Consider the following 10,000-nt stretch of genomic DNA (forward strand, 5'->3'; position numbering starts at 1 on the left):
CCGGCAAGGCAGTTAGCAAAACAAGCGAAGAATGCTAACCCGCAACATTCTCGTGCTCGGCCAACCTAATTTGAGATACCAACAATAAACGAATCACTCGATGATAAAACACACAACAATGGTGCAAAATATAATTAGAATCTTATCGGTTTAAAAAATAAAAGAAAGATGATTCACTCACCCGACGAGCTACTTTGCTCAGCTGACAGCGGTGACGTCACAATAAATCACATGACTGCCGAGTAGTCACGTGCGCAGTAACGGGGGCAAATAGGATGAAAAAAACTATATTGTACCATTTTTAATTGCTTTAATAATTTATTTATTTTAGTATGTGATTGTGTAATTAGATTATCATTTTTTAACACAATAATTAAATAATAAAATTGAGTCGTACCGTGACGTTATCGAGTGTCACGTGACCCGTCACTTGTCTTCCTTCAAGCGTTAATCTGTCCCTAAGAACACAACATTGTCCTAATCCCTATCTGCGCTCCATTTTCCCCCCACAAACACTTTCCTTCATTCAACCTCTCCTCCACCATCGATATGCACAGCAGTACGCATCCCGGCCTCAAACATGCCATGGGCAACGTGGATTTCCTATGATGACAAGAGGCGCGGGGTAAAGGGCCTCGCACTGGAAGCATGTTATGCCCTAGAGGGGTAGAGTTTTGGGAGGTCAGACCCACGTCGGCACTGAGGGGGGTCAGACGCCGCCGCGCCCTCATGTGGCATCGTATACAGAGACTGACCCGGGCATGCCGCCGCGGCATTGGCTGCGCCGTCACCTACAATGAACACGACCATGATGAGCAGGATATGGTGTGCCTTGAGGTACGCTCCCATGACACATGACCAGTCTATTCCTCTAACCTCGCTAGCTACCTACCTACCTACCTACCTACAGACCTACCTTGCGACCCTCCAACAACGTACAACTAACAAGCCCAAGAAACCTTTAACAGAGCCCACTTTCCATCAATCCACTCACCTTATCTTCTTATCTGCCTACCCGTTTAGCTTTTTACCAACCTGCCCATCTACCCAACCACCTATCTACAGTAAATACTTGTCCACTACATACCGACCCCGCTCCCTTGCCTACAGACGACATACACTATATAAATACCTACCCAAATGCCTATAATAATGTACCCATACCAGCAGTTAATATCCATCAATACCAGAGGCGGGCCGTGGATTTCATTGCTAGGCCTTCAGTAGTGCGACGTCTGAATCAATCCAGACTGAAAAAATTGTGGTGTGATTTATTACAAGCCCACTAGAGGGTACCATGAGCCTGGAAATAACTGACCGACCTTTCTTAATGATGTCGATTTTTTTCTTGAAAAGTCCATCTTGGAAATTGATTTAACCAAAAATCTCCAACCAAATCCATTTCTTCTCCTCCTTCAGCCATTGTAGGTTGACAAAGCATGCTATTAAATCCACACAATATATTTGTTTTTTTCCGAGTCGCTAACGATACAGTGTGCTAGCTCTGGCTAATATGCCCTTGTCACTATATAGCGACTTGTGATCAGAGGAGTTTTCGCAAATTATGATTGGCTAGTGACAAGCCAATCATAGTTTGCGAAAACTCTGACGTTGACCAAAGCCTTCAAGAAGGCGTTGGTACCCCTCTTGGGTTGCCATCTCGAACTCTGATTGGTTAAAGCAACAGTTTCATCGATTTTCATTTTTATGCTCCCGGGCCTGCAGAACTGATTGTGAAGGTGTCCATGTAGATTTCTAACCCTGGTAAGAAATGATGGCTGAAATTTGATTGGTTAAATGCTTGAACACGAAAACAAACATCTGGAAGCAGCGTAGCCGGGGAAAGGTTATGAAAAAAAAATCTGAAAGACCATTTGGAATTATTCAATAAGAATTCATGGACTAAATATAATTCACATCAGTCCGTGTTTCATATATTTTTAGGCCAGCAGAGAAGGTCTTGCAGGCCCTGACGCCCAACCACTGATCAATACCTATCAAACAATTGATTTACCTATACAGTAGGTCCCAAACGTCATACTCATCTACCCACTTTCAACCAATTTCTTGACATTTTTACCCAATTTATTTTGGTGTAATTAATGGATCCACAGCTACCTGCAATTGGTTGGCAACCAGTTCAGTTTTTTTTTTGTCAGGGCCTTCGCTGTAGCCTGGCTGACCACTGTTGGCTTCCCATCAAATGTCTATTTGTGGCAACTAAAGCACGTCTGACTTGAGTTTTAGGAAGATTAAAAGAGAAAGGTGTTGCGTCTCCAGATAGCTAATGTCATTTCCGCAACATGAGGTAAACCTGCGCTATTTCATGACAACACTGGACTGTATTGGCTATTTCTTTGGTAAATATAGAACCCAAAAAACAGCCAAAATTGGTGTCTGTGATGTCTTCTAATGCACTCAGTTATATGCAAGTAAAATGGCCACAAGAATCTCACTAAATCACCCCTTCTCAAACCGAGTTGTACCATATTTAATCAAATCATAATCCCACCGAATCCAAAACGTGACACTTCAAAATCCAACTGTCCTGAAATTATATTGCACCCTACCACCGTGCTTCCTGAAGATATGCACCAAATTAAGATCCACTCCAAATGAGTACCGTATTTTCTGGAATATAAGGCTCCCCTTCAACAAATGACATATTTAAAAACATTTTCCATACATAAGATGCACCACATTATAAAGGGCACCCTTCAATGAATGACATATTTTAAAATGATTTCTATACATAAGGCGCACCAGATTATGAGGCGCATGGTCAGCTTTTGAAAAAATATTTTCTTTTTGGTGTGCCTTGTAGTGCAGAAAATACAATAATTTGACTTTATTATCATCATCATTCGGCTTTCGAATACAGCGGGTAGCCCTCTTTACTCTTGGACACTTCCCATTACTGCCTGATTCAAGATACTAGTGACCTTCTTCCTGTGAGCCGGCAGTGCTAATCACTCACTGCCTAACTTCATCATCAAAAAATATCATCATTCATTCTCGATAAACACCCCACCCTCCCCCCAAACTTGAAATCCTTCTTTCATTACACTCTCGCTGGTTTTCATTATTCAATGCGAGGATCCAAATCTGTTCCAACACACACGCGCGCGCGCACATACACACGCACACACGCACACACGCACGCACGCGCTTACACACACGCGCACACACTCCCGCACGCACACGTACACGCACCGGCACACAGGATTCGGAGAATATGGTGCACGGTCACGTGGCCAGTTTGCCGGTCGACGTTGCGTAACGCTGTGAAGGGTTCAAGTGTTAAATGAAGAGTTGTCGAGCAGGTCACATGTTGACGTCTCAGGGGCCCAAATGCAACTATTGCATCTTGGCAGAATCGATTTTAGAGTCTTTACAATCTGCTCGAAACATGCTTCTAACCTCATTCCAAACATCATTTCAACTACGTATTCTGTGTATTAAAAACACAGCAATCTACTGCCATCTAGTGTTTATGTTCAACAAAACAATTTGACTTTCCACATTAAATTCATGAATATTGATGTATTATATTGTTTTATGAGCGTCAGTGTGGAACATCTGCTTCGACACGCCTATATTGTTGTAATGTTTGGGATAAATTATGAAAATTAAATGAAGTTTGAAAATAAAGGTATATCTTTGTATTTATGTATGTTTTTATTTTTAATGTATGGGTACATTCGTGTATAAAACAACGTCAATAATTCATTTTTTCGAATATATTCAGTACCAGAAAACCTTTAATAGTGCCACAACGGGGTGAACGATGAAAAGGTTTCTTCAGCCATCATTTGTACTTTTTTGAAGGTGTAGGACGTTTCACTTCTTATTCAAGATGCTTCTTCAGCGAACTAAAAGAAAAAAATGCTGAAGAAGCATCTTAGATAAGAAGTGAAACGTCCGACACCTTCAAAGAAGTACAGATGACGGCTGAAGAAACCTTTTCACCGATGGACCACTCATGTACGACTGAGAGTTTACACAGACCTACACCAGCAAAATTGAAACGAGGGGGGGGGGGTCAAAGATAAAACTACGTATTATATGCCAGCATGTCAGCAAACTAAAATGTACAACTGCACGGAAAAGTTTCATAAACAGAATTGTACATTGTGAAAAGTATAAAAATATCTAAAAGTATAAAAAACATGATTGATTTTTTATTATATCATTATATTCTTTCTTATGAGCGGTTCGCGGGGTATATTTATCGTAATATATCTGATTTATAAATACTAATTTTAATTTAAAATATAATAATATCAGCGGCCTGGTCATGAAGTGGTTAGAGGTAGAACATTATTTGCAAATCCTTGTATTCTACTTTGAAGTTTGGTATCCTGTGAGAGTAAAATTAGCTAGAAAGAGCTTTTTTTTAAGAGAGAACGATATTTAAATAAATAAATAAATAAATAAATAAATAAATAAATAAATAATAGTGATACCCGAACGACTCTCAATGGGGGGGACATTGTTGCTATACTTAATGTGACCTTTAGATGGCAATGTTGCCCGTACATCGTCTCATATGTCAAAGGGCTTTGAGATTTGCACTTCACAACACGCACACGTCCCTATTGCACCCCCCGGAAATTAAAACAGTCAATTTTTAATATCACTATACTACATTTACACGCAGATTTACAACACTTCCAAAAACAAAAAACTGAATATAATCTTCATTTAAACACCTACTCATCAACATGTGCAAAATATTGAAATTAAAATGAGCTTGATACGTATATAATTTATAACATGGCAACATTTTCATTGTAAATATTTTTATATTTAATAATACAAGCACGTTATAATGTCTACAAATCTAATACTCGCATTTTTGCATTTAAATTCCATCGATCTGTTTTTTTCCTCAGGGGTTTTCACAAAAGAAAATTGGATTGGATTGGATATGCCTTTATTAGTCTCACAGTGGAGAAATTTACATTTCACAGCAGCAAAGTGATGAAAGGAATGAAAGTAGAAAAACGAAATACATGAGCTGCTGGAAAGGCAGCCACTCTCACGAATAAAGCAAAATCTATACATTTCTATTCAGAATTCATAATCTATAATTCTATTCATAATTTGAAAAACAAGAGTACACATATAATGTAATTGTGTCGGCAGTCAAGTTAAGTTCACCGACGTCCAGTTTCTGAAACGAAGCTTTCAGCTACTACGAGTCAGGAGAGAGTACGCATGCGCAGTGACTCTCAGCAGCCGGTCGGGGAGGAGGTGGAGGAGGCGAGGAGATGGGGGGTGCGGGAGGGGGGCAAAAGAAGAAGCGCTTTGCCATCTGATGTAATCAAGAGCGGTGTGTCCTTTTCTACACATTATCTGCTTTTTAACCGCTTGTCGCTGTGCATACATGGTGGAATTGTAAGTATGGCGCATCCCGTGCGTGTGTGTGCGTGTGAGTGTTCGCTAAGAATGGAGGATGCTGGATTGAAGATGAGTGCGGAGGAGGGGGTATTATAACCCCCCCCCCCTTTTCGGCGATTTGTGATTTAGAGAAGAATCATTTGTGTATAATAATTAAGCCAGAGTGCAGTGCGGTGGATACCCCCACCAAACAGCCCCCTCCTCCCCTTGGGAAAATCCGAATGTGAAAATCCGTACATTTCCGTACATTTTTTCCAAACAGAGAAAATACGAAAGCTTAGTATAGCGATTTTTTCGACAATCCATTAACCGCCCCCACTCCCCTTGTGTCAGGTACCGTGTGTGTGTATGTGTATTTTTGTATGTGTGTATTACATAAATGATATGACAGGATTTGTTAGTACTGTCTGACCTGCTGATGACACCTTTTGTTGGCACGTTAGGACCTTCCACTGCATTCATCTGCTAACACACACACACACACACACACACACACACACACACACACACACACACACACACACACACACACACACACACACACACACACACACACACACACACACACACACACACACATTAAAAATACTGACATCAATATTGATAGGATACGGTGGCGCGATACGAGTGCTGCAAGGTAGTAATGAGCTCCCCTTCACCGTCATCAAATATGTAACAATTCATCAAAGAAAGGGTCTGTGAGCTTGCTAATGCCGCTCCCAGCTGAAGTTTACTATCAAACCAAAAATCAGCAGGCAAAAAAAAAAGAAAAAAAGAAAAAAAAGAAAAGCACATTTTTCATCAACAACTACATAGTGTCTAGCCTTTCAGGCTGCTAGCATCATAGTTTCATGTTAATTAGCATTTATTGTTAGGCGCTATCATAATTCAATCAGCGGATTGAACACAAACACTGCGATTGGCTGGCAACCGGTTCAGGGTGCCCCCGCTTACTGGCCGAATACAACTGGGATAGAGTCCAGCCTGCCCTATGACCTGTGTGAGGATGAGTGATCCATTTTTTCATTGGGGATTTATTGAAATAATGTGTTCTATACAGTGATACCTCAGCTTACGAACTTAATTGGTCCCCAGAAAGTGTGGGTAAGGTGAAAAGTTTGTCTGCCATATATTTTCCAGAAGAAACAATTAAAAATGAAAATAATCCATTCCCATGTCCCCATAAAACATAATTTTTGTCTAAATAAGCCTTAGAACTACATAAAATATGCCTTATTTTATGTATAATAAATGTGCTTCTTCTTTTCCTTTCGGCTTTTCCCTTCAAAGGAATCAAATCAGTGTCCTCCATCTTCAGAGGTTTGATCCGCATGTTTGTTTTGGCCAAGCTTTTACGTCGGATGCCCTTCCTCACACAACCCTCTGTATATATCCGAGCTTGGTACCGGCACAAGAAGACATATGTCCCTTTGTGGCTACAGAACAAGCAACTTACTCAGTAAAAGGCTCCCAAACACAAAATAGTCATCGGCACAGCAACATTCAAAAAAGCAAAAACTATACTCACCATTTGATGACAACGCTCCTTTACATATATATTCTTTTCACATTGAACACTTATGGGTAGCCATAGAAAATAAAATGTGATTGTCAAAGTATTACTTTGACAATCACATTTTATTGTGATTGTCCTGCAATTTCAGTGAAAATGAAAATTGTATAATAAATGTGCTATTGTATTGTAATTAAAGAAATAAACCGTACTGTATAACAAAGTTGTTTTATTTACTTTTGTGATGGTAGTTGTCAGTGACGAATTTCCAGGTTGCCTCTTGATGATATCCGAGTGAAATTGCCGTGCTTTCTCAGCGATAATACCCTCACTCACAATGTCTCCTGCTAGCTGCTTTTCGTTAATCCAAATCAACAGAAGTAGGAATGGTCTATTTAGCATACTGGTAGTGGGACGCTAAGTCACACACACACCTTGTTCGTGTTTCTCGATGATCTCCTTCTTGTGCTTGACCGTAATTTTGTTTTGTGTCCCCTTTGGCCGAACACTAGCCTGTGGTGGGGTCTTTTTAGGTCCCATAATAGCACAAATATCCTGGATAAGAAACCACATCTGCACTCAAAGAAAGGTGGTGACAAAAACTGATCCACCAGCCACCGTGGCGCTGTTCAACCGTGTGGTTTGGTATTCTGCCGCCGAAAACTAGTCCGCCAGCCAACGTGGCACTTCGTGTGGTTTGGTTCGTTTGCCGAAAACTAGTTTGTATGCCAAAATTATATTCACGCGAATTTAATGTTCGTAAGGTGAAATGTTCGTCGACCAAAGCGTTCGTAAACTGAGGTATCACTGTACATGTTTGTCTTGTACTCAAACATCATGGAGTACATGGGAAAAGTCGTTAAGATTGCACAACTGTCCATGTCATTATGTTCCTGTTGTGTTTATTATTTTACTTTGTGTTGACTATTATGTGGAGCGCTGATGTGAAAGCGCGATATAAATTAGGATGTATTGTATTGTATATGCATCCGATAATCTACTTTTACTTGCATGTTATATGGATGCTAATTTTTTATTGTCAAAAGTGCAAGTGAAAAGCTGTTCAGCTCCCCCGCCCCTATTCTCCGTCCTCCACTCATAACCCAAAAGTCAAGACTTAAAGCAGGGGTGTCAAAGTCATTTTTTGCCGCGGGCCACATTGTAGTTATGGTTTCCTCTCGAGGGCCGTTATGAATTTGGGGAACCCATTAGAATGTTTAAATCCCTTCAAATATTACATATAGAGCACACAGCAAATTAATGAATAACTCGTTTTCAAATCTGAAGTCAAGAATAATGACTTTTATTGTGGTTGACATCCAAAAATATGACATTTTGGCTCAGATTTTAGCAATCATCATGGAATTTAACAAGTTTGATTTGCTTTCGCGGGCCGAAAAAAATGATGTGGCGGGCCGGATTTGGCCCGCGGGCCTTGACTTTGACACCTGTGACTTAAAGTGTCAATCATTATAACCGAATGTCCCTGTGCCCACAGCCCATGGGATCAGAGCCGATGGAGATGCGAAAGAGGCAGATGTCGGTGCAGCAGGATTCGGCAGCGGGAAGGACTCCACCGGTTCACCAAGGCCAACCGGGACAGGCCAATCCGCGAGGGTCCAACGCCTGCTGCTTCTGTTGGTGCTGCTGCTGTAGCTGCTCCTGGTAGGCTCCTCACATCAAAATGATCATAAAATGGACTTCTGTTTGTCTTTTTGACAACCCGGAATATGCGATTGCCATATTTCTGCTTGGAACTGACGGTGCACGGCGATTCTTTAAAGGACAACCGACACCTCTGGACAAGTTGCGTCCATAATTTGTAAAATCACTTCAAATGACTTCTACTTACAGCATTTTACAAATATTCCACCGCGTATAGCTATATTTCACGTTTTAAGACACGAGCTGAATATTCAAGAAGTCTTGGTTTCGAGTTGATGACGATCCTGACGTGACGTCACTGAAGGAACGCCCCTGACCGACAAAGCGACACCCAATGCATTTTGGGCACTTTTTTCATCTGAAAACACAGTGTTGCTGGCGAAATTAGAGGGAAAACTACATAAATAACGCGATGGTGAATCGTGTGTGTCACAACAAGACTACCAATTGCATTAAAACGCAGAAAGAAGGTGTCAAGTTGACACAAATTCCCAGCAGACAAATCAGCCCATTTCCAACGGAGCTTGGGCGCCATCTTGTGCATTTTCTGGGATCTACATTGGAGTCCAGACAGCTCGAATTGTTCCAGAAGGACTTCTTTAATTGATAGCAAACATTTATGCTTTCCTCTTCAGAACTATTTCAATCATATACATAACTGGATGAGTAACAAGAAAGCATCTTCTCCAAATCTGAACTCTCTGAAGCCATTGTTTTGATTCTCGAGCAGGGCAGTTTGTGACGGTGTATCCTGGCGTGAGGTCACGAACAAGGGGGTGGGACTGAATCTTGCCATTTCTGAGCTCATTTTGTGGCGGTTTTGGGACACTATTGGTGTTTTGCATTTGACTGAAAATATCAGCCTGCGTTTTTCTGATGTTAGTAAACGAAAAAATTGTGTTGGTTGTCCTTTAAACAGGTCATTCAATTTTCAGCTATTTACTCAATTTTTACGCAATTTACTGTTGGTCCTTGTAGACCCTGTAGGGCCACCGTACTTTCAGCTTATTTTCCAAAGTGCATTTTGGGAAGCACTACGTTGATCGACCAGGCCTCAGTGTATATTGTGTTGTTAAAAGAATCAAACAAAAACAAATCTGCAGTCCGGATAATTACTACAAGAGCTAACGAGAAGCTTTACTTTCCGATTTTTATGGTAACATTTCCAAATTTCTGATTTTCATATCAAAATTGTAAAATGAGCCCTTGTCTTTGCGTTCTCTTTGGTTTGATGGTAACAACAAAGGACAACCGACACCATTTGTATGTTTCCTGACATCAGAAAAACTTTTATAGCATCTAAAATACCCAAAACACGCAAGCTGATATGTTTAGTCGAATGCAAAACACCAATAAAAATGACTTAAACTACTTCAAAATGACCTCAGACATGGCATGTTTCAGAAGGTCCCGCCCCTT

At 40.7% G+C, this 10,000-nt stretch overlaps 2 protein-coding genes across 5 annotated transcripts in view; one reads left to right on the plus strand and one right to left on the minus strand.

Annotated features, from left to right (window-relative positions):
• atp6v1h (ATPase H+ transporting V1 subunit H) overlaps positions 1-235 on the minus strand; it is a 24,839-nt gene extending 24,604 nt beyond the window's left edge. For 2 of the 3 annotated variants that reach the window (XM_089008119.1, XM_089008117.1), the window contains exon 1: positions 182-235. The gene's annotated coding sequence lies outside the window, so the exon portion shown is untranslated. Of the gene's footprint in view, position 1; positions 66-181 lie in introns of all 3 variants that reach the window. The other variant, XM_089008118.1, reaches the window with a different exon arrangement.
• Positions 236-503: 268 nt separating this feature from the next.
• The window catches only part of rgs20 (regulator of G protein signaling 20), a 12,311-nt gene continuing 2,814 nt past the window's right edge, over positions 504-10,000 (plus strand). The window contains exons 1-2 of one of the 2 annotated variants that reach the window (XM_089008122.1): positions 504-837; positions 8,415-8,581. In XM_089008122.1, the coding sequence (XP_088864248.1) occupies positions 649-837; positions 8,415-8,581 (356 nt within the window). In that variant the 5' untranslated portion in view covers positions 504-648. Of the gene's footprint in view, positions 838-5,286; positions 5,401-8,414; positions 8,582-10,000 lie in introns of those variants that run through there. The other variant, XM_089008123.1, reaches the window with a different exon arrangement.

Source organism: Hippocampus bargibanti, linkage group LG11 (genome assembly GCF_051943395.1).
Source record: "Hippocampus bargibanti isolate YZ-2025 linkage group LG11, ASM5194339v1, whole genome shotgun sequence".
Taxonomy (NCBI): domain Eukaryota; kingdom Metazoa; phylum Chordata; class Actinopteri; order Syngnathiformes; family Syngnathidae; genus Hippocampus; species Hippocampus bargibanti.